The 25,313-nt window shown below is 47.9% G+C and overlaps 1 protein-coding gene across 4 annotated transcripts in view; it reads left to right on the top strand.

Moving 5' to 3' along the window:
* The window catches only part of LOC126534033 (uncharacterized), a 44,653-nt gene extending 23,026 nt beyond the window's left edge, over positions 1-21,627 (top strand). Inside the window, exons 5-7 of one of the 4 annotated variants that reach the window (XR_008613159.2) lie at positions 8,856-9,072; positions 10,547-10,765; positions 20,532-21,627. Coding sequence is in view for 2 of the 4 variants with exons in the window: in XM_055072587.2 (XP_054928562.1) it covers positions 8,917-9,072; positions 10,547-10,765; positions 20,532-20,636 (480 nt within the window). In the remaining 2 variants the exon portion in view is untranslated. Of the gene's footprint in view, positions 1-8,855; positions 9,073-10,546; positions 10,800-20,531 lie in introns of all 4 variants that reach the window. The other 3 variants (XR_008613160.2, XM_055072587.2, XM_055072588.2) reach the window with 3 other exon arrangements.
* Positions 21,628-25,313: the final 3,686 nt, after the last annotated feature.

Consider the following 25,313-nt stretch of genomic DNA (forward strand, 5'->3'; position numbering starts at 1 on the left):
GCTATCGTATTGCAGACAACCTAGGCTCAACCGTGTGTCGAGCCTAATGATTGTCAGGGACGATGGCATTTCCTTTCCATGTGCCACCGTTAAAGATGCTGACGCACTGTGAAGCCGAGGTCTGGAGCGGCGGCCGCTCACTTCGACACGGTCCGGACAAACGATTAATTTTTTTTTTTTTTTGCGCGAAGCACGGTTCAGAGCGCTGCAATGCGATAGCGCATGAGCGCAGTCACGCGGCTTTATTTCATATTTCGCGGCCTGTCCGTAAACGCCGAAAAAAGTTACCAAGCAGCATGTACGTTGCCAGAAAAAATTGCATTGGTCGTTCTGAATCCCCTCTACAACTTAACGAAACGCTCTTGACCCTGAAGTATATACTAAAACATTTGCTCAATTGATCTTAGTCAACTAATTAAGCAGAATATTGGAAATGCTTTAAGCAGCACCACGTGACGCAAACCACAAGTCGTTGGTTTCATTCAGCTGCGGTGAAACACTTTTTTTTTTTAAATCCTTGGTTACGTGAAATACCTTGTAGGCACCGTTTTCTCTTAGTGTTAGCAAAATCTTAAACCTGCGGCACATAGCACAGTACTACTCATGGAGTTGGATTGCTCGAAAACGCGGACATCATGACAGTGTAAATGAAAATGCATAACTGTCTAATAAAATTTCACTCTGAGAACCCACGATGCGGCGGTTAGGCTCGGCCTCCCAGTCCCCACGTGGGAGCCTCCCGCAGCTCTGCCCTAGGGCAAAGCTTCTCAGGACCTTGTAATTAAAGTTCTTTGTCTGTCTGTCTGTCTCAATATTCTAACTAATTATTTTTGCTCTCGCACTGAAACATGCAAATTGAAGACGTGATTTCACAAGCCACATTCACTTCGAGCGAATCTTGAAACTAACACCAGCTTTGAGACAAGCGCTTGCAAACTTGCGGTAAAAATGCACTGTTGTTCTACTTTCTTTTCAACACAACTTTTTAGGTTTTTGTGCAATGAAGATAAAGAATACTGAACTCGAAACTGGTGTTATCTTGATGATTTGTCCCACGTGAATATCCATTTCGAAGTCGCCGGCTACAATTTGCAGATTGAAATATGTGTCGTAAAGTAATTAGAAGGAGAACTTGACCCATAAACAGCCATTATAAATTAAGAACGAAAGATATTAGAATTCCGAAATTTTTAAGGGCTTGCACATTTTGTGCCATTTATTTTCTAAAAAACCTGATACAAGGAACTGGTTACTGTTTCTTTACTGGTTGTGTTGGAAAAAAATAGCAAAGGTCATTACGCATTTTTCATTTATGAAAAATAAAAAATAACTGCTCTTATACGCACGTGCAATATTTGCGTGAAATTCGCGATGGGTTAACTCGACATCGGCATTTAGAGGGTTAATTAGGGAAACATCATTAATTATGCTAATATGCAATATGAATTCTAGTTCAAAAAACGTTATGCGTGGCTCTTCTATCGCAAACACCAGACACCAGGAGAGCTGCGGGAAGTTAAGATTTCAAAAAAATCTATGCTGTCTTCATCTTGGGCGAGGGGAAGGGAGTTTCGGTTGGAACGGCGCACCATTTGAGGCGCCCGCCGCAACAGAAGCGGTTCGTTGAGACGCCATATGCGTCAGTGTCGTGTGCAAGACACCGTACCGACGCGACGCGGCGGCAACCGCTTCGCCTTAGCTCTGATGCATGCTAGCTCCGATGTCGTGTGCCTGGTAGCTTCTTGAAATCCGCCGAAGCGAGCGCACGGGCTTTTATCGGAGATCAATGACGTCGCACCTCCTGTGTCACCATCGCGCCGCTCCTTCTCCGCCCCACCCACTCTAGCCGCTTCACTATGCGGCCGCGATGAAATTCGTGATGGGTCAACTTAAGCGGGAGACACGCAGTACGATTCGGCGTCTGATCCGACGTGCGGCGCCGCATGCTCCGGCATGAGGCATGCGACGATTCCGGGCACACGGTGCGTCCACCCGAAAGATCGCGCGGCGCGTAGGCTCCGCCCAGATACAGCCCCCCAGCTTGACTTCATATTGACGTCGAGAAACGCAATGTAGACAACTCTGCACAAAACTGCTTCCCTTTACGCGAACACTGTCAATAAAATTATGCCCCTGCGAGTGACGGAACACTTCACGACGGCGCGTTGTCCACTGACCGCTCCGCCAACAGCCAGTGATATATGGTCGGTAGGCCTAGCTAGGCGGACGCTGCGGCCGATGGCGCTTGCGATCCAACGCGAACTCGTCAAAGAGCGCTCATTTTTGTCAAAACAATTAACACTGTGCACTTAGTTCGCCCCTAATTAAATACAATTGGTTCACTCGACGCAGTCGTTGCGAAGGCCAAACGTGCAAGCGAAGCGAGCAGCCTCGCTCAGACGGTCGGCGTGTGCTGTCTGCCCGCTAAATGCCCTCGCGTCGCGGCTCCCGATCTTGCCAGTAGCTTGGTGCTAGTGTACTAGGCGCTGCTTTGCATAACAGGCACACGTTCGAGATAATTTTACTGAACTGGTAACTATTTCGTGTCGGAAACAAACTGCAGCAGTCAAGGAAAAAAAAAAAAAAGGCTGCGAGAGACCGGCCAGCCAGCGCCGCCTCCGTGGAGGGAACGTCAGAAACGTCACATGCCAGTGGCGCTGTCATTGGCTGCGGCCAGACGACGGTGCGGTTGTCTAACGCGTCGGACGATGAAAATCTGCCCGGTTTGCCGCACGCCGGACGTCCGATCCGACGCTTCGGCACGGCAAAACACCTCGGTTCCGGCTGCCGTTCCGCTGCATCGGACACCGGATCGGACACCGAATCGGACCGTGTGTCTCGCGCTTTATACTCTGATTTCACTCTCTCTCAGCTCTCTCTCCTCCAGCTGCGAACGTCCAGAGAAACCATGCGCGGTTCTAACAGCTACAGTGTCATGATGTTCACCTCGAAGAGCAACGTAGCTCAAGAACTGGAACTGCGCTACGTCCCAGGGGTTTTCTAAAATATCCTGGTAACAACGTGCTAGTTTAGGCTGCAAGTGCCATCGGTGAACGACAGGACGTGATTTAGAGAGAAGCTCTGTCTTTCTCAGTGCGTCGTCTGTCTTTCGGTTAAAGGATTTGTTCTAGAGTTGACTACAATCAAGTGCTACCAAATATAATACGTTCAATTACCTATCAACATGTGGATCATTTACTCTGTCATTAAAAACGGGGTTATACTTAGGTTATGGTCTACCACTGCAACGTCTCCTACCCTCAATGAAAAACAGAAGAGGACAGCTAGTGCGTCTTATTCAGATAGCAATAGTACGGACATTCCAGGCGGCTACTTGTAAAAGCTATCGCAAGGCCCGAGCGCCGTGTGTTGCAAGTCGTGTGATCTGCTGCGGCTTTGGAGGCAAACATACGATGACAAACGGAAAACACTGGTGGAATAGCCCTCGCACTTCTAGCGCGCTCAGTTTGAAGGCCGCGTGATCAAACCCTCGCAGGCCAAGCACGCACGCGTTCTCACACCGCGTGTTGGAGGTGGGACGACCTTGCGTGTGTGCCAGGTCGAAGGCCGAGCAGGGACGGGATGAGCCGAGCAGCCTGGCAACTTCTTGAGTGCGTCTTGCCGCACGCTCAGTGTTAGAGATAGCCTGATCGACTCAGTTTTGAAGAGGCGGCATAGTTGACCCTCTAAATGGAGCGGCGGTCAGGAACGCTCGGTTCTCTCATGCAAGTGCGCTTTCGGCTGCCGACGCTCCTCATCATGCCAGCTTCGTGGCGGCGAGTAGTCGCACTCGCGTAGTCGCACGGATGAGCGGTGTTGTTTACGTGGTTAGTCTTGTAGGCGAATGACACCGCCCTTATTTAGAAGGTAAGCGTATATTTAGTGTAATTTATACTGCCTCATTTCTAGTCTCGCCCTTCGGGCGAGACCACGTACACTTTTGGCTATCCTGCTATTCCTAGAGCTTATGCCATATTCCTCCACTGACTTGTCTCCAGCCTGCTTCTTGCATACCCTGTCATTGAAGTCGCCCAACAGTATAGTGTATATTGTCTTGACTTTACCCATCGCCGATTCCACGTCTTCGTAGAAGCTTTCGACTTCCTGGTCATCATTACTGGTTGTAGGGGCGTAGACCTGCACAACCTTCAATTTGTACCTCTCATTAAGTTTCACAATAAGACCTGCCACCCTCTCCTTAATGCTATAGAGTTCCACTATGTTACCAGCTATATCTTTATTATTCAGGAATCTGACTCCTAGTACTCGTCTCTCCGCTAAGCCCCGGTAGCACAAGACGTTCCCGCTTTTTAGCACTCTATATGCTTGTTTTGGCCTCCTAACTTCACTGAGCCATATTATATACCATTTACTGTCCTTTAATTCCTCCAATAGGACTGCTAGACTCGCCTCACTAGATAACGTTCTAGCGTTAACCGTTGCCAGGTTCAGATTCCAATGGCGGCCTGTTTGGACCCAGGTCTTCTTAGCACCCTCTGCTGCGTCACAGGTCTGACCGCCGCTGTGGTTAGTTGCTTCACAGCCGCTGGGGACCGAGGGCCGGGGTTTGATTGTTGTATTCACATAGGAGGTTGTGGGCCAAGTACTGCACCAGGGTGGCCAATCCTTCTCTGGTGAGGGAGTGCGTTACCGGTTCTGGTCAACGGGATCAGGCCGCACTCCAGGCCTGTTTATGCAATTTTATCAATACGCGGATTTTTTTTTAATCACATGGAAAATTGCGCGGCACCGGGATTCGAACCACGTTCCTCTTGGACGCGAGGGGGATACTCTACCTCTACGCCACCACTTCACCGGAAAGGAACGGAAGAAACTGGTACATAAGAAGTCGATCAATGAGTTAGCGGTAAGAGGGAAAATAGAGGAATTCCGGATCAAGCTACAGAACAAGTATTCGGCTTTAACTCAGGAAGAGGACCTTGGTGTTGAAGCAATGAACGACAAACTTATCGGCATTATTAAGAAGTGCGCAATTGAAGTCGGCGGTAACTCTGTTAGACAGGATACCAGTAAGCTACCGCAGTAGACAAAAGATCTGATCAAGAAATGCCAATGTATGAAAGCTCTAACCGTACAGCTAGAATAGAACTGGCAGAACTTTCCAAGTTAATCAACAAGCGTAAGACAGCTGACATAAGGAAGTATATTATGGATAGAATTGAACATGCTCTCAGGAACGGAGGAAGCCTAAAAGCAGTGAAGAAGAAACTAGGAATAGGCAAGTATCAGATGTACCCAGTAAGAGACAAAGCCGGCAATATTATTACTAATATGGATGAGATAGCTCACGTGGCTAAAGAGTTCTATAGAGATTTATACAGTACCAGTGGCACCCACGACGATAATGAAAGAGAGAATAGTCTACAGGAACTTGAAATCCCACAAGTAACGCCGGAAGAAGTAAAGAAAGCCTTGGGAGCTATGCAAAGGGGGAATGCAGCTGGGGAGGATCAGGTAACAGCAGATTTGTTGAAGGATGGTGGTTGATGGTTGATGGTGGATTGTTCTAGAAAAGCTGGCTACCCTGTATAGGCAATTCCCCATAACTTTGAGCGTACCGGAATCTTGGAGGAACGCTAACATAATTCTAATCGAAAAGAAAGGGGACGCAAACACTTCAAAAATTATAGACCGATCAGCTTACTGTCCGTCGCCTACAAAGTATTTACTAAGGTAATCGGAAATAGAATCAGGAACACCTTAGAATTCTGTCAACCAAAGAACAAGGCAGGATTCTGTAAAGGCTACTCAACAACATACCATATTCACGCTATCAATCAGGTGATAGAGAAATGTGTGGGATGTAACCAACCCTTATATAGAGATTTCACTGATTACGAGAAAGCGTTTGATTCAGTCGTTATTTCAGTAGTCATGGAGGCATTACGTAATCAGGGTGCAGACGAGCCGTATGTAAAAACACTGAAAGATATCTATAGCGGCTCCACAGCCACAGTAGTCCTCCACAGAAAAGTAACAAAATCCCAATAAAGAAAGGCGTCACGCAGGGAGATACGATCTCTCCAATGCAATTCGCAGCGTGTTTACAGGAGGTATTCAGAGACCTGGAGTGGGAAGAATTGGGGAAAGAGTTAATGGAGAATACCTTAGTAACTTGCGATTCGCTGATCATATTGCCTTGCTTAGTAACTCAGGAGACCAATTGCAATGCATGCTCACTGCTCTGAAGAGGCAAAGCAGAAGGGTGGGTCTAAAAATTAATCTGCAGAAAACTAAAGTAATGTTTAACCGTCTCGGAAGAGAACACCAGTTTACGATAGGTAGTGAGGCACTAGAAGTAGTAAGGGAATACATCTACTTAAGGCAGGTAGTGACCGCGGATCCGGATCATGAGACTGAAATATTCAGAATAAGAATGGGCTGGGGTGCGTTTGGCAGGCCTTCTCAGATCATGAACAGCAGGTGGCCATTATCCCTCAAGAGAAAAGTGTATAACAGCTGTGTCTTACCAGTACTCACGTACTGGGCAGAAGCCTGGAGGCTTACGAAAAGGGTTCTACTTAAATTGAGGACGCGGAAACGAGCTATGGAAAGAAGAATGGTGGGTGTAACGTTAACAGATAAGAAAAGAGCAGATTGAGTGAGGGAACAAACACGACTTAATGACATCTCAGTTGAAATCAAGAAAAAGAATTGGGCATGGGCAGGGGATGTAATGAGGAGGGAAGATAACCGATTTTCATTAAGGGTTACGGACTGGATTCCAAGGGAAGGGAAGCGTAGCAGGGGGCGGCAGATAGTTAGGTGGGCGGATGAGATTAAGGAGTTTGCAGGGACAACATGGCCACAATTAGTACATGACCGGGATAGTTGGAGAAGTAGGGGAAAGGCCTTTGGCCTGCAGAGGGCGTAACCAGGCTGATGATGATGATACTGCCTCAATTTTTAAACCACAAGTCTGTATGTAACAGTCTATTATTTTGCTATTGCTACGGATGCTCCGTTTCTCCGGCTAAATTGACATATTTTTGTTTGTCACTTTTAAAAAGACACATGTATGACGCAGAGGTAGGCGTTACCTCTAGTGGTACACTGAATATCCATAGACAGGTTCGTTTTTCTGTCTATTTTGCGTTTAGTTGCGTGAATATTTAATTGCGCTTTAAGAAATTACCGATTTAAGAGAAGCCGCTGCTGCGACCTCATTTGCTGGTTGTTCGACCAGAAGTGACTCCGAGAACACCTCAGCGAAACCACCCCTGGCCCTCATTGGCAAGGACCAGTCAGGCCAAGATCCTCAATGGCTACCGTCCGTCTTTTGATGAATTAGATTAATAAATATGGATGTCCAAAGCGCAGACGTACACAAGAGAGTCACGAGCCAGCCGTGAAACATTCCCGAACAGCAAGGGGGGCGGGGGAGAGGGAGACGAGCTTGGTCCGCAGCGCAATTCATGGGTGCGGCAACTCAGCCCAGGTTTCTCAGCCTAGAAGTACAAAATGCTGTGTGAGTTGGTATTCCGTATTGCCAAGGAATAGCGCAAAACACTAAGGAAGGCGATAGAATGAATACCTTCCCTGTAAGTTCGCGCAAATAAAACATTTTCATAGAGAAAGAGAGAGGAAAAAAAAAGGAAACAAAGAAAGCTGTCGGACAATATACGCGACAGCTACCGCTCTATAACATTTCGTGCTGCTTCTCACATAGAACTCGCTTTAGCCTTACCATCGTCTGTGAGTGTCAAGCCATTTACGCATATTAAAGCCTGTGGAGACGACCAGCTACCATTTTAATACAACTGCTTTCACAGAGTGTGATGTAATAGCGTTGCGCTGTCCGGCGCTTCCACCGCACGTGGCTGCGTTCCAGCAACATGACTCCTACAGTCGCGTGCCTTTCTACGTCACATTTCCCTGATGTTCCTTTCACGGCATAAGTGCGAGTAGCCAGTGCCTGAGCGATAGGCGGTAGGCATCTCTTATTCCTTTTGGAACGGGGCAGCCTGCCGCTATCCAGAAAAACATTGAGTTTTGTTCGGCATATTAACGCATCTTTAATGCATACACATCGCTTTGACGCAGTGGGTTCTCGCTGTTTTGTGACGTCGCGTGACAGCCAGGTGAAGTGGGTGCAGCCTAAATCTTTTGACCAATAGCCGAGGTCTAATAGCGAAAAGGCGTCGAAGGAGAAATAAGTATTTTTCTTTTGTTCGGTCCAATCATGCATAATTAGTGTGTACAGGTCATATCAGGTGGGGACCTATCGCTGTTTTACTTTATCTGTTTCATGTGACAGACAGGCGAAGTGGGGGTGGTCCAAGAAAGTATTTTACCAATCGCGGAGTGCTGATTGCAGAATTCGTATAGGAAAGTTTGTAATAGCTTTACGTTATAGCAGACCAGAACACTTTCTCGCAGAATGGCCAAAAAACAAGAATTTCTAATACACGTGTACTAGGTATGGTTTTTGAGCGACGAGAATAATAATAATAATAATAATAATAATAATAATAATAATAATATTAATAATAAAGTCGCACCAGCTTTCACTTTAAAGCGTGCTGTAGGCTACGCATACATTTCGCACGCGACTCCCCAATATTGCTTCCATTTAATATGCTGGACTGTTACATGAATACGTCTCCTCTTGCTTACAATGGCATCTGACTTACATATATATATATATATATATATATATATATATATATATGACTCCTTATATATATATATATATATATATAAGGAGCAGCGAGTAAACTTTAGAGGAAAAATCAAAGGTGTCATCTGATCCTCTTTGTGAAGCTACCTTTTATTAGGTTCTATATGTCACAGGATGCTCATACAATGACGTATTCTTGTTCTCACGCACGCAGAAATACAATCTGCGATCTGATAGCATGGTTTCCTGGCGTCACCACTATTGTCCTTTACCAGAATCTGCGCTTGGACGATGAGGTCGGACTGAGGGCTATTAACCCGTCCCGCATGTCCCGAATGAATCAGCTCTTGGGCACGATGCCGGCCATGGGAATGGACAACTTGTCATTGCGCAAGACGACTCTCATCAACTTGCTCTCCAAGTCCCCGAAGGTAAGTAATCCGAATGTGCTTGCGATGGCATCGATATGTCGATCCGACCCGCCGTGATGCCGCAGTATCTATGGCGCTGCACTGCTAAGCCTCACGGCGTGGGATCAAAGCCGACCGTGGCGGCCGCAGTTAAATAGGCGCGAAAGGCAAAAAAAAAAAATTCGTGGCTCTGCTATTGCAAACACCAGCGACCAGCGGAGCTGGGTGAACACCAGTAAAGTAGTGCCAAACCGCGCACTAGACACATAAGCGCTGACAACGCGTCGCTACGGCGTCCTCCACAGGCGTCTACTAAAGCGTCCGCGATTCGCGTGGCCAACGCTGTAGCAGACGCCGCGATTGTCTCCACTCTGTACGGAGTGGTGGGCGAGGAGGACATCGAGGCACCCTAGCAGCCGCTGGAGAAGAACGCCCCTCCTCCCTTGCCTGACCCTCCAGCCTCGCGCGCCACAGGAGAGGGCACGCATCAAGGACGCTTCCTGGCTCACGTCCGCGCTGCTTCTCCTCCGCTAAGCTCCACCCACCCTCGCCGCGTCGCTATGCTGCGCGATGCTATTTTTCACTGGCTCACGGCTCTCACTCTCCCAGCTCGGCGAAGCTGCGCACGTCAAGAGAAACCCAGCGAGGTTCTAACAGGTCAACTGTAAAACGCCCGTGTGCCGTACATTAGGTGCCTGTTAAAGGTGGAGGCGCTAAAAAGTTCATTTTGTCGATGTGAACGTTGTTGATAGAGCTGGTAATACGAGCAAGCTGCGCGCGAAGCGCTGTTACGAATTTTTTTCCCACTCGCTGCGAGCAACATACAAGGGGGGCATATTTTTTTTCTAATACGTTGCACAGTACTATTCGAGCTCGAAATTTCCAAATTAAGTAGCATGGCATAGGGAAGCGCTGATGCTCACGCCAAATAAAATCAGCAGTGCCTCTGTGGAGGAAATAATCCGCATGCGACGTGCGTTTAACGCTTTTTAAAGACGTTTATTTGCTTGATGAAGAGTGTCTTTAAAGTTGTGAACACAACAGAAACTATGCTGCATTTGAAGGCAGTATATGGTATATGCGTATGATATACGAGACTGGTCGTTTCACGAAGTTCTTGATAGCAGTGTGAAACAACAAGCAAACTATGTTACACGGTATTCGTTACAACGCGCTTGTTGTCTATTGTTAAACGGCCCTTGAATGTTCGAAATAAACCCACTTCTGGGGGCTGTGTGCTGACGCAGACTACGATCAAAGCGAATCGTAATATACACCAAACTAAAACAAATTGTCGTACGCGATGTCAGATTCAGGCGCTCCGATTTCTTATGCTATAATACTAGCAATGATGTACATGTTCTCGTTATCGTTTTCCACAGACTCATTGTTTGGGCAGTCAGTACTGCATGATCTACGGTATTCATAACGTGATGCACAGTAGCGGAATATTATTTCATGGAGATAATGATATCAATGTCAATATTGTTTGCAGCTGGCCGTGGTCATGTCGCCAAATGTGCATGGGGCACTGTCTGCTATGGAGACGGCAGCAGCTGCAATCAAACGCCCGCCGGCCTCCTTTCAGCGCAAAGAACTATTCCTAGGTTGTGCTATCATTCATCACACTGGAGCCCCCCAAGTACTTGTGGCAAAGGGTTGTTCCGCCACAGAGAAAGCCCACCAACACTTCGCAGAAGTTGAACATCTTGAAGTACGTTAAAGAATACCGCTTACTTTGCGCTGAGGTAATCTTGGGTGTCTTGCGTTGAATCACCTCTCGTTCCTACTGTTGGTGTCATAAAGGTAACGAATCCGTCCAGTTAAATATTTTTTTTACCCACTACATACGTTGTCTGACAGAAAATTCGTGGCAACATCGCGACAACATTCTTCAGTCACACAGTTTCGGAATTTCTAGAGAAGTTACTCAAAAAATTGTAATGAAGAGCTTTTGATAAGCCAGCCCTTTTTGTCTTCCTGTAAGTCAGGACTAACGTCTGTTATTGTTTTTTATCGACAAGTATAGGCCGACTTTTGCCTAAAAAGCATAAAATGCAGCTGTTGCCGATGATTCAATCAAAGAACTTCCTTCACTTCAAATTTATTAGCCACTGTTCTTTAGTGAGCAAGTAAGGGACCAGCGTCTCTCAAATAGGAGACGAGCCTGCTTAAAACACGTTTACTTCCGATCGAGATCTTGCATGATGTTGCTTTATAGTTACGGCGCAAGCCCTTACTGCGTGCCACAGAGCACGTCTGCTACACATTTCCCCATATCCGTGTACCTACCAAAACTTGTCTTCTAAGTATCAGTGGCCTAAAGAATTGCTACCTACAAAGGAACGGGGCTAGCGATTTCAATGAATGAATGAATGAACTTTATTTCCCTTTTAAGAGAGGGGAGGGGGCAGTGGAAGAGCGGGAGGGCTATGTACTCCAGTCCTAGCAAGCGTCCGTTACCATATTATGTGGCTGGACGCCCGTCTACCAGTCGTGGTAGGCATCCGCTGCCTCCTCAGCCCACCTCAGGACTCGGTCCTGTAGGGTGCGATCGAAGCTGCGCAGGGCAGTCTCTCACAGCTCGTCGCTACTAATTAATTATTTGAGAGCGCGGGGGGGGGGGGGATTTAGATGGGGCATTTCCATATGATATGGGAGACATCTACTATCACGACAGGGCAAAAGCGACACTTGGGTGTCGGGAAAGAATAAGTGCAAAGTGAGGGGGGTAAGAAAAGTGCGAGTTTGTATTTGGCGCCACAATATTTCTCCTGGCGCGTTCTAGACACAGAGAGAGATGGATACATTAGGCGTTGGTGTCTGCAATGTGTGCAAATTTTGTGGAATGTGACGAGTGTGTCTTGATCTGTGTGTTGTTGGGAGTCATTGGGTTCTAGAGTTAGGCCCAAATTTCCGGCCACTCGGTCCGTGAATCCTCGAGCAGTGGCATTAGCAAATTCGTTGCCTTGGAGTCCTTGATGGGCTGGAGTCTAGACGAGAGCGATGTCGTTTAATCGTGGGTGAGCGACAAGTAGAGAGCGCGCGAGGTTGTTGATGTAGCCTCTACTGAAGTTCCGGATAGCAGCCTTAGAGTCACTAATGATGACATCGCAATCAGGTAGCACCGATGCGAGTGCAATTGCGGCCTCTTCCGCGTCGCCCGCCGAGGTGGTCTTGACTTGCTGAACAAACAGTATTACCCTGGTTGTCTACGACCGCTAGAGCATAACGATGGCTAGTGGTGTAGGCTACGGCGTCCACATAGTAGACTCCTCCAGCCTGTCTATAGCTGCGTTCATAACTCATAACAGCGTTGAGCACCTTGGCTTGATGTTTACGGCGTTTGACGTGAAATTCGGGGTGCATGTTTCTGGGTAGGAGCTGAATGTGGTATTGGTGGTGTATGTTTGCAGGAAGTTGATGTCGCTTGCTCTCGTTGAATGGTGGAGCATGACGAAGTTGTTTCAGGATCTCACGCCCAGCTTCAATGGTGTTGAGCCTGTGGTATTGCGATGACAGATGTGCTTCGGTTAATTCTTGAAGGGTATTTAGTGTGGCTGTGGCCATCACCCTTTGTGTGGATGCTCTAATTGCCACACCAAGAGTGACTTTGTGTATCTTGCGGATAAAGCAATTTACAGTATCCTCTTCCTGCCTAGAGAATGAGCGATGTGGTAGCGCGAAGGTGATTTTTCTTAAGACAAAAGCCATGATTTGCTGAATTAGCTCCTTGTCTCGAAGCCCTCCGTGTTTGTTGGAGGACCTGCATATCAGGCGGAGCGTATTATCTACCGTTGTTTGTAATGCTTGCAAGGTATGCTTATTTGCTCGGTTGCATTGGAGGTGTAATCCAAGTACCCTCGTCCTGTGTACGTGGGGATAGGGTGCCCTTCAACCGTGAGTTGAGTATTCGGGAGTGAGGTCCTGAAGCGCCTCTTGGAGGGCAGAAGGACAAGCTGTGATTTGGTGGGCGAGCACCTGAGATTGAAGTCATGACCTACTTGTTCCCGTTAGAACCTCCGGTGATTCACAGCGTAATATCGCCCGCGTACAGTGTGAATCGGAGGTCAGGAACCTTCTTGACAGTGAAAGCTAAAGGTCGCGTAGCCAAATTGAAGAGGAGGGGGAAAGTACTGCCCATTGGGGCGTACCAGTGCTTCCTAAACTTATTTGACCAGATTGTTCGCTGCCTAATTTGAGCGTCGCAGTGCGCTTCGTGAGGAAGCTGCGTATATAGCGGTATATTCGTTCCCGCAGTTTATACCGTGAAATTCGCGTAGTATCGCCAAGTGGGACACATTATTGAAGGCGCCCTTGAGGCAGAGGCCGAGCAACGCTTGTGTGCCACGTGCGTCACTCGGTTCAATAATGTCTTCTTTGAGCGTTCGCGTGACATCTTGGCAAGAAAGTGAGTAGCCAAAGCCAGTCATTTCCGAAGGAAACAAGTGATAATGTTCGATGTAGAGGCGTAGGTGGATCACATGCTCCAAGATCTTCCCTATGGATAAAGTGAGAGAGATTGGACGGAGTTTATCAATGGGAATTGGCTTATTCGGCTTTTGAATGAAAATCACCTTAGCTGCTTTACATTGTTGGGGTATCTCCCCTGCTTCGAAGCAGTGGTTGTAATACTCGGTGAGTTTGCGCATGGATTGCTCATCGAGGTTGCGAAGCGTTTTATTGGTCACAGAGTCTGGGCCTGGTGCGGTGGTGGTTCGCATTTGTTGAGGGCATGTCGAAGCTCCGCCTTCTGTGACGGGACTGCAAAGCTCTTCATTCGGTTCATCAGCATAGTCGGGCATGGGTATTTGCGTAGGAGGGGGCATATGTTTCGAGGCCAGGTTGCTGAACCTGGTCGGCAGATCCGCTGCATGTTCATGCAGCACTTTCTTCATTTGGTAGTTATTGTGCGTCCTAGACGTGGAGGAGTCGAGCAGGTGCTGGAGCAATTGCCAGGTTCATTAGTTCTAATAATGGCCATGCGCTCCTTCACAAACCTGGATCCATTGCTCTGCCGCCAATTCGATAGCGTATTGTAGAGTCTAATTTGGTCATTCTGATGGAGAGTTTGTGACTGTAACGTGCTGTTCGTCATTTCCTAAGTGAAGCTTGCTTCATTTCCCACATGTGCAGGAATTTTGAATCAATTGTGACCACGGGGGTGTTCAGCGGGAGAGTGATGGTATGGGCCTCTACACCTGCCTTCAAGGCGTTGACCCATTGCTCAATGTCGGTAATGGTTTCTTCGTTAGCATTCGAGCGATATTTTCTGGATTTCGTGCCATTGGTAAGCCTTAGGGGTTTCGTGGCTAGCGGTCTATGCTTAAAATCTACACGGAGTTCGAGGATGTAATGGTCGCTGTCGAAGTTGCTTTGGAGGATTTGCCACGTCGCCTGAGTGATGCGGTGAGTTAGGGTGACATCGGGGTATGTATCCCAACTGGCGCTATTTCCTAGCCGAGTAGGAAGAGTAAAGTCATTGTAGATAGTGAAACCTTGATTTTGTGTGTGCTGCCACAGAGCTCTTCCTTTAGGGGCGGGTGCGGAATGGCCCCACATATGATGGGGGGGGGGGGGGTGCATTGAAGTCGCCCGTTACGGCTAGCGGCTGTTTATTGGCGTTAGCTTTGGCTTGAGCAAGCATGTGCCGAAAGCGGCGTTTTCGAGCATGGGGAAGGCTATAAACTTTCAACACGCATAGGATGGGTTGTTTGTGGCTTTGAGGTAGAATTCTGATGAAATAGTGTTGGATTTCATTACTGCTGAATGTGTCCCATTTAACAGAAAGATGTCTTCTTGCAAGTGCGGCAGAGTTGGGCTCGTCTATGTGAGAGTCTTGAAACGTGTTGTATGCAGGTAGCGTGACTTTCCCGTGTGTTTCCTGCAAGGCTATAATGTCAGGGAGCTCGTTAAGACTCTGTAGGAATAGTGTTAGAAATGCGCGCTTGCTGCAGAACCCCCTGCAGTTCCTCTGCCAGATGACAAGAATATGGGCTGGCTTCGTCATTATTGTCGTTGTTATGACGGATGGGAACTTGTGACGTCACGGAGCGTCTTTCCCAGCTGTCGATTGGAATCTGCAGAACTGTGCAGATGCCTCACAAATAAATGCATCAAGCTTGCTCTGTAGCCGATTTTCAAGGGCAACAAGTTTGTAGTCCAGGATGTTCATGTGGTCAGTGAGGACAAATATGGCGCTTTCAACTGTGTTCTCGGTGTCTGTTATTTCGGCGTTCTTCCTTTTTGCGGGTGCGGGCTGCGTGTGTGGTGAAGGTGGCATTGGAGTTGCTGCTTCCGTCGTAGAAGTGTATACCAGAGTGTCCATTTGTTCTGTCAGGGGGCGTGTGAGTGTGGGCGCAAGCGTTTGTGGCAGTGGTCTGCAAGTAGCAGCAGGAGTGTCACTGATTTCGATGGGGGGGGGGGGGTTGACCATTGCTTTGAGCTGCTTCATTTTGTTTTGAAACATTGCGTTCTGATTAAGCAAGTATCTTAAGAGAGAGCTATCAGCATCTTGTGAGGAGCTGCTATTGTGGGAGACTACTCCTGCCTAGCACACCTTTGTATGATTGATGGGTGGTTTCTCCTCGTTGCATGGAGCCAGCGGAGGCCAAGCTTGATTCGATGATTGGAGTTGCTCCGCTTTTGCAGTGTTCTCGCGGCCAGAGCTGCTGTGCGGCTTCTCCAGTGCGTTGACTGGGGGCCTGTACATTGTTCCTGGCTGGAAGTGTCAATTTAGACTCTGGAGGTGCCGGGGGCGGTATCTGTGGTTTGTAACCAAGTTTGCACTCTGAGGAACCAGTCTCGTGTGTTCCGTTGCAAATCATGCAAGTGGGAGTACAGTTGTGGTCCTGAAAAGCTTCTAGCGTGCTGCATTTTGGGCAGACAGATATGGTCACATTGTGGCAGAGGTTTTGGCGATAGCCAAACTGCCGGCACTTGGTACGCGCCTCCACTTTTCGTCGATATGGTCTGTGTGGAGGTAGTCAATGTAGGAGGGGAACTTTCAGCCTTCGAAAGGGACCAGGATTAAATCTGTAGAGCCCATTCTTTTAGCAGCTAGGATCTTGATTGCTGGATTGGACTCTCTAAGGCTAGCCAACACGTTCCCTTCTACCAGGGAGCCCGGCAACTTGGTAATACCCCTAAACGAATTTTTGGGGTCTGCCACGTTCGTGGAGACCTCATAGCTCTTGCCCTTGATGGTGAGGGTGGCGATCTTCATGTAGCGATCAGCCATGTCCATGCAGGGAGTGCATGTGATGATTGGGTTCTTAATCTCGTTGGCCTGATTCGATCTAGCGATGCTGCAACCGTGGAGAGACCAGTGGACTTGATGACGATGTTGCGGAGAGAGACTGAATGCATGTTGGCGAAGTTGACGCCACCTTCTACACGAAGAATGATTTTGTATTCAGTGGCTGGGCGTGGAGGAAGACAAGGCAGAATGTGGCTTACTCGCGGTCGAGCTTTGAGGGTTCTAGGCGAGGTGGGCAAAGGCTTCTGGGTGTCGGAGTAAACAAATTTCTTGCTCCGATCGAGGATCTCTTCCGCAGTCATGTCGATGCAGTCGACGACGCCCTCCTGACTCATGGCTGCTGCAGCTGCTATCGCAGACGCACACTACCGGCATCGCGCGGCAGAGGCGGGGGGTTTGGATGTTTCGAATAATCGGTGATTAATTTAAGATAACAGGTCCGATTTGCGCTGAAGACGTGTCATTCGACAGCCGGCCACTTACAGCACCAGTGGTCCAAAAATCACAAGAGTCGAGGGAAAAAATTTGGACGCAGCACAAGAAAAAAAGGCGGAGCCGATGCAACATGCGACCGCAGCTTTCCACAACGACGAGGCGTCTCCAAAATTCCAACAAAGTACCTGGCGCCAGGTTGAGGCACAAGCGTTTCTTTCTCCAGGTTTTCTCGCCCTGGTTCATCCAGGCCTATATCGAGAGGAATTTACGCTCTGCGGCACGCCTAGAGCCATTTTTCATCATATAATGTTCTTAGGCCCTGAGCTCCAGCCACCCTCCGAGTGGCAACTCACCGACGTCGAGGGATGGGAGACCGCGGTGTCTAGCTCCAACCCAGCCGACCAAATACGGCTGGTGGAGTGGGGCTCTGGGGGTCGCCGAGGGCCACAAACTCCCGGACACCCTACGCACTCCTGAGCCCCTCACAAGTAATCTTGTAAAAAGGCTCAAGTAATAAATGTTTACCACCACCCTGGCGATTTCAAACTTTTGGGTGATCTAATAATGGTAAAGCGTGCAAACTTTGAACGCGTATCTAAAAACACACTGGGACAATTTGAATTGTTTCTACTAATCGCATCCTTTGGTCTAACTGCCTATCGTGTGGCCGGAGATTGCAAAAAATGGCCTTGCAATTTTATATATATTGCTGGAGCGACAGAGAGAGCGAAGCAGTTTAGAAGCTGAACGTAAGCACATACTCAGTTGAATATCAGGCTTGTTCTGGCGATTGTCTTCAAAAGCGCTTGACATGGAAATAGCAATAGCCATGAGCGAGCGGGACGGACCTTGAGGAGGTGCGCCTTGGCGGGATGTCATAAGCGATAAAAATACAATGGCGCGCAAACATTTCATTGACAGGGCCGCGTGTTGCAATGCTTAGTATATACTGCGAGAGACATTCTGGTGCTGCGGAAGCTTCAAGAAATCGGTCTACCAAGGCTCTCAAGACAGCGAGCGTTGCAGAACGACGAAACAATAGAAAGAATGCAGAATTGAGCTCATGGTAGCTACAGAGTATGTTTGCAGATATCGTGCCATAGCACAACGTGGTGTGAAAGACTATTTTGTAATCATTAGGCAAACAAACTTTCATTCAAGTTCTTCTTGCGGTTGCCTGCGTCTGGCCATAGCTCTTGCTGGACTGAAATATCACTGCACATCACTGAAATATATTTCTAAAAAAGATAGCTTTCCCATCCTTACAACTTCGTTTGCTGCTCCTGAAGTCGAAAATAGCCCGCCGAAACATGCGACCGAGAGACACGGCTTTCCAATCAGCCATGTTACAGATGATATCTTTTAGCGTTACATAAAGTTCACAAAGGGGCAATTCCAGCGACGTAGCATATATCTGCAGACTTTTTGGCAGTTTTAAACGTTTGCGACCTGCGTTTGCCTTAAGAGGCATCGGGAGATCATTAGAACATAATAATATTTGTGTACATCGTCACCGACAAAGTCTGCACTGCAACGCAGCTGACAGAAATGTAATGCGGCTCCTACAAAAAACACCGCTCTGGCAAAGACAACGGTAGGTGCACCCACAGCTAGAGAGGCTTAGTGTTCCTAGTAGTTATTGCATTCGACTCTCCGTGAACTCATCGGAATCAATGCCGCGTTGAAGTTAACTGTCTAGTGTGCACCTTATTGTCACTCGTATTCATTTGCTTACATTGACACATTGCTATGCAAATGCCACATTGCAGCTCGAAGTATAGGGGCTTTAAGGAGCGCGCCTACCGGCAGCACAAATTCCGTTGAAACCATGTTGAAATGTTTTTCCTCTCGTCTGTTTAGTTCGACGCCTCATGGTCAATACTGCATCGCTGCTTGGTAGCAATACAGTGAAGCACGTCTCATCAGGCCTCTCAGCAAACTTCGGTTATACGTTTGAAATTGTTACGTGTCCTTTAATGAGCGTTCAGCCGCAAAATTTTATTTAAAATCGGCTCAATATTAGGCGAGATAGAAATATTTCACTTCCGCGAACCCATGAGTTCACGAGGCGAGCACCACTGCCAAGAGAGACACTCTCTCCACTTGCCCCGTCTAGCCCCCGGAAACGAAAAAACTTCCCTGTGTTCTCCCATACCGGAGCTCGAGGATCACGTGACGCAAACGTCGCGGGCCCCGCCTTCATTTTTTTTTCTCCTCGCTTTTTTGCGGAGCGGCGCACTTCCGCTGACGGCGTCGCGGGCGAGTGATTGTCTCGTTTCGTGCAGCGCAGGATTTTGCGCGCTGTACACAAGGACACCCGGCTATATAAGTTTGTACGGCACGAATACCGAGGCAGACACAAGTGGATCACAGAGCATGATCCCGCGCTGGAACATGGTAGAAAATTACATATTTACGTTGTCTGCGCACGCAACTGCACGACGTGGTAACAAGCAGACGAAATAGAAGTACTCTTGTGCGGTGCAAGGTAAAACAAAAACACACAAACATTCGGTCTGTGTGTTTTATTATTTTTCTAAGCTATGATTTGTCTATTCCAGTAACATATTACACAAATAACAGGTGTTGCCTTGAATAATTCTTGAAGTCACGTGTCACCACGAGTGACGTCACAGCACGAACACGTGTACGCAGGCGCACTAGCACGCGCACATCATCCTCCGGCTTAGAGCGCGGCGGCCGCGAGGAGGAGGAAAAACGACGCTTGGTTTGAAGTTTTCTATCTTTCCGCGGCGCGTAGCGATGTAACACTTTGCAGACAGGATCGTTATCGCGCATTGTATGCTCGGCGCTTGCTAGCTCAAGATGGCCAGACCTGGTGAGGGTCCCTTTAAGCTACAGCCTCGCGAGAAAAAATGTTTTAGGTCTAAATAATGAAAACAGTCATGAAGGCAATTAACGGCTTTCGCGATATCAGCGTGACACAGCATTCTCTAACGGAAAGTAGCAAACTTGAGTTTTCCAGCAAAGAAACGCAAGCAAGGCAGGGGAGGATTATCGTTGTGGGAAAACACCCTTAAAACAGTTGCACCCGTTGGGGTGTATATTTGTCCCACAACAGTAATCGTCATCTGCGTTGCTTGCGTTTCCTTTCCTGAAAACTCGGCGCTCGCTACTTTCCTGTCGAGAATGCTGCGTCACACTGATAGCGCGCATGCCGTTCGTGACTGGCATGTACAGGACTCGCAGCTTCAAAGAAAGGAAACGCGGGTAGGACAGATGACGATTATCGTTGTGGGGCAAGATACGCCCCAAAGGGTGTAAAGTTTTCTAAGAGTGAAGTCCAAAAGGGTGTAAAATCTTTAACAGTGTACTGTTATTATGAATTAATTACTTCAGCGCAGAAGATATTTATTTTGCAATTGCGAATTTCAATAAAACAATGTCGTGTCACCTTTAACTATTCCTTGAATGTCTGGAAAAAATATGTTGAATGGTTTCGACGCCTCTATCAGCATCTGCAGATTTTGTGAATAGTAGTGTGTACTCATCAGGAAACTGGTTTCAAGCAGTAAGCAATTGATTCACTGTTAGCCAAAGTAAAGGCGTGTATGACCCTGTTATACAACGCTACTAGGTAAATGTTAACGCTATAGGAAAATAGAAACCGTTTCGCCTTCATTCGAGGTGCAATTAGCGCGTCCATAGCAGCCTAATATCTTCACTTCAAACTACCATACCAAAAATGCTGTGTACTGCATTGATACCATTATTTCCGGAAATTATGTGCTCTAAAGGGTAAAACATAATTTTTTTTTATTTGCAGCTATCAGCCAGATGTGAATCTGTCCTCGAGAAAGTTGCCAGGTATACCAAAGTCACGCACCTTACGCTCATCTTCGGCTCGTCAAAATCTACTTGCTCTTTCTAGCCTCACGTGACGAAAGTGCTATCTGTACTCCACCTGGTCCACTTGTCACTTACAAACTTCAGTGAAGTGAAACTGTCAGTCATCGCAAATCAGTGTCCACAACTGGAGTTCCTTGGAATATGCGCATGTGGTGTTGAAGATGAAAACAGCTCTGGAAATTTCGCCAACTTGGAACACCTTCGCATCGGCAGTAACATGAAGGAACACTCATTCTTCAACCTCCTGAGGTCCTGCCCGTGTCTCCGAGAACTGCATCTCGAAAAGGACGAACTGACGACAGCGTTTGTCGTGGGACCTTCCCCATCGTGCGGAGAGCCCCCTGCATTTGAGCATCTGCAGCGGCTGACCCTTCGCACAAACATGGATGGCAAATGCGGCGTGGATACGAGTAATGACCTCCCGTCGCATCTTGATTCCATCATGCTGCGTCTTCCTTTGCTCCGTCGCATGCGCACTGATAAGATCCGCCTCCACATTGCCAGCTGCTTTCCGAGTATTTCGCTAGACTGGTGCTTGTGCACTTTCTGCTCCGCGGAGTTCCCGAAAATTGGCGAGCTCCAAAGTGAAGTATATGCGCAGATCCAGTGCCTCGATCCAAGAAAAATGGTAGGGGCGGTAGGTGGGCAGCTGCGAGTAAGTCAGAGAAAGCAATAAATTCAGAAGATCTAGTGCACACAAATAAGGAGGTAAGAAGGAACCCTGAGGCCGGAGTAATAATACAAGCCGAAGAGATGGTATCCGTTCCTTGGCCTTCGAACGTAGAAGGGAAAGCTGGGTCAGAAAAAGCAGTGGATACAGTAGAGTCGACAACTGCAGTAGAAGCAGTGACGGCCGAAGAACCAGCACATGCAGGAGAGCCAGAAAACGGAGTGCCAGAAACGGAGTTCCAGGCAGAGGAACCAAAAGGACGAGGTGACTAAGGTTCGCGGAACGACACCTTATAGCATCAAAAGTTTCCGTCACTATAAGTGAATTTTCGAGTCTAATAATACTAGCGTCATGTAGGAAGCTTCGAACAATGACAGTCTGGGATGCTCGGTTGGTACACAGTAAGGTGCTACGATTTTACAGGAACATTTATTGGTGAGTAGAAACATTTACTTACACTGGCGTGACTGTCAATCAACGGTCTGTGACGTACTGCAGACTGTGATGTGGAATGGCGATAAGACCATACACTCTAAAAACAGTTGTATCTATTGTAGTGTGTACTTGCCACACAACTATAAATGTCATCTGTCTTTAACACTGCGAGCCCGGTACTTCCAAGTCACGAATGGCATGCGCGTTATCAGCGTGACAGATCGTTCTCGACAGGAAAGTAACGAGCGCAGCGTTTTGAAGGAAGGAAGGAAACGCAAGCAAGATGACTGTTATTGTGGTGTGGCAAATATGCACCCGAAAGGGTGCAAATGTTCTTAGGGCGTATGTAACCTAGTGTGTCAAGAAAAAAACGTGTTGTTATGGCTCGCATAATACATATTTGAAACAAATCTACAGTTGCTCCTACGATTAATAACCGGCAACTGTGCTCACTTCCACTTTTTAGGTTTAGCGCAAACACGCACTATAGTACACCAGTTGCCTGGATTAAAGTTGAGGATTTGCTGCGCGCTGTCTGATGAAAAGTGCGTTAGAGCCGTCCTTCACAAACAACTTGCTAGAAGAGGCGATTGATAGCCGGATGTTTGTATAATCCAGTATAATTAGTACCGTAATTTCTGTAGCAACACTGCAATATTTCGTTTGGGATATATGATGATGCTCGTAAAATGGCAACTCAAGAGGCCATACCGCTTTGCTATTCTGGCTGCCCACGCCGAAGGTGCGATGTACGTCAGCGCACGTCAGCTCCAGTAATATCCAGCCACCGATGAGTTTACGTGTTACCACAGTGCGAACTGAATGGCCAAGTAAAGGTCTAGAACGCGTCATCCGACATCGATGGTGTTGTAGCATGCATACAGACGCTACTCAGATAGCAGGAACAGGAATGGCTTTATTCACAAAACGCGCACTGTTTATCGAGGTACGAACAGGGGGTGTGGCCTGGACGTCATTCTGCCACAACACTTCTGCCGGCTTTAATTTTCTTTTTAATTGTATCCGCATCTATGTGGTTGCTTGCGTGTTCGTGTACTACGCCTTAAGATTTCAGGAGTAGACTGCACTGGAAGCTGCTCCGAGCTCTCAGGGCCGGTTATCGCCTGGTGATCTTCAAGGCGCCCCGATGCTGGGGGCTCATGTGAAGATTGGTCTTGCAGTGTCTGATCGTCGCCCTGTTGACGGTCTGGAAGGGCTGCCATTTCTCGGGCCGCCATGGGGTCTGCTTGATTGAGCCGTGCTGGAAGTTGTAGGACGGAATGCGAGCTTCTGGATGGCTAGTAATTCGGGCGCTTAGCTGAAACGCTATGGTCGGCATGCACAAAACGTTCTTCGTTATTCACCCGCACTGTATACGTGACAGCACTAAGGCGGCGCGTCATGGTGCCTGCTAACCAAAGAGGGTCGCCAGGACGAGTTCCTTTCACCTGCTGTGAACTCACGCCATGTTGACCTTGAGCGGGCAAAAGTGGGCTGACGCGATTCAGTCTTCAACCGGTTACTCAGCTCCGGGTGCAGGAGGCTAAGACGTGTTCCTGGGGCCCATGTCAAAAACAACTGAGCTGGCGTAATCACTGTCGATGCGCAGGGCGTGTTCCTGTACGAGAATAAAAACTGACCGACGCACTGCTGTATAGACTTGCCATGCTTTATATGTTCTCGAATTTGCTTTAGTAGGCTTCTCTTGACCGTTTGCACAAGTCGTTGCGCCGCCCCATTCGAAACAGGATGATAAGGCGGAGAAGTGAGGTGGCGTATGCCATTGGGGGGAGGCAAGGAATGTAAAGAACAGAGCAGACGTGAACTGCGGTCCATTGTCTGTGACGACCATTTCCGGTAGAACGAAACTGGCAAATATTCTTCGCAGCTCTTGCACAGTGTCTTCCGCTGTAGTTGTTTTGATGCACACAACTTCTGCCCATTTGGAATAAGCATCTATCAGGACTAGAATAAGCATGAGTTTGCAAAAGCGAAGTCCGAGTGCGCTCTTTTCCATCGTTTGCTTGCACTGGCCCAAGGAGTGAAGTCTACCTGGGACGGCGTGTTCTGCCTAAATTGACGGACTGCACAGCTCTAGACAGTGTCTTCCATGTCCGAAGTTTGCTGGGGCCACCACACATGGCTCCTCTGAAGTATTTTCATTCTAGTCGCGCCTGGATGTCCTTCGTGCAATTTTAAAACCGGCATAGCAAGCGCACGTGGCACAATTACGCGATTGCCCTAGGTCACGCAGTCTCGATCCAACGATAGTTCATGGCGTCTAGTAAAGTACGGTGCTAAATTTTCATCGGCAACTTTTGCTGGCCATCCATTTAATGTAAAGAAGTGGTCCTTCGATAGGACTGGGTCCTTCTTTGTTGCTTTCCGAATATCTTCAGCTGGTAACGGCAGTTCGTCTGCTGCCGAGAAAAACTGCACGTACTCACTGACGCCAGCTTCGTTCTTTAGCGGAAGCCGCGATAATGCGTCTGCATTAGTGAAAGCCTTCCCTTTCCTTTATACCCATTTGTAACGGTAGGCCGCAAGTAGCAACATCCAGCGCTGCATTTGGGCAGCTGATAGTGCTGGAATGGGCTTGTTGTGCCCAAGTAAGCCATTTAATGGCAGGTGATCAGAGTTTATAGTGAACTCTCGTCTATAAGTATATTTATGAAATCGTTTGATAGTGAATACCACGTCAAGCGCTTCTTTTTCTGTTTGGGAGTACCCAGTCTCTGCTTTCTGAGTGTTCGCGAAGCGTACGCTATCGGTTTTTCATTTCCTTCGATTTCGAGGAAGAGCACCGCCCCCACTCCGTGAGGGCGGCAGACGCGTCTGCTACAAGGCCTATTGACTTCTCTGGATTGTAGAAGGTTAGGACACTGTCACTCGTCAACCAACGCTTGCTCCTCTGGAAGCACTCTTCAGCGTCTTTGGGCCACTGCCGAGTTCCTTTCAGTAATTAATACAGGTGTTTCAGGTCTGTGGATATGTTGGGGATGAACTTGGAGTAAAAAGATAGCATGCCAAGGTACGCTCTTAGTTCCGATTCATTCCTTGGAGCTGGCGCTTTCCTAACAGCTTCAACCTTTTCCGTGCATGGCTTAATTCCACTTGCGCTAATAATATGTTTCAGATAGGTGGCAGAGTTTTTGAAGAACTTAGATTTCTCTTGATTGAGCCGAACGCCGTGCTCCCAAAACCGCGTAAGGACGGCTTCAACGCGTTCGAAACATTCCCTTTTTGACGCTCCCGTGATGAGGACATCATCGAGATAGCAGGCAACGCCCTTCACGCATTTTAATACTTGATCCATCACCGACTGGAATATGGCTGGGGTACTGGAAATTTCATAGGGCATGCGGAGGCACTGAAATAAGCCGATCTGCGTGTGAAGCGTCAACAGCTTCGGAGAGTCAGGGTGCACTTCTATTTGTGGTACGCAGTGGTCAGGTCTAAGACCGTGAAGACCTTGCCTTCTACAATTACTGCGAAGATGTGTTCTACTAAGGGTAATGGATAATGCTCCGTCATTATGCAAGGATTTAAGGTAATTTTAAAGCCTCCGCACAGCCTCACCTTCTTGTCTGCCTT

This window comes from Dermacentor andersoni, chromosome 7 (genome assembly GCF_023375885.2).
Source record: "Dermacentor andersoni chromosome 7, qqDerAnde1_hic_scaffold, whole genome shotgun sequence".
NCBI lineage: Eukaryota > Metazoa > Arthropoda > Arachnida > Ixodida > Ixodidae > Dermacentor > Dermacentor andersoni.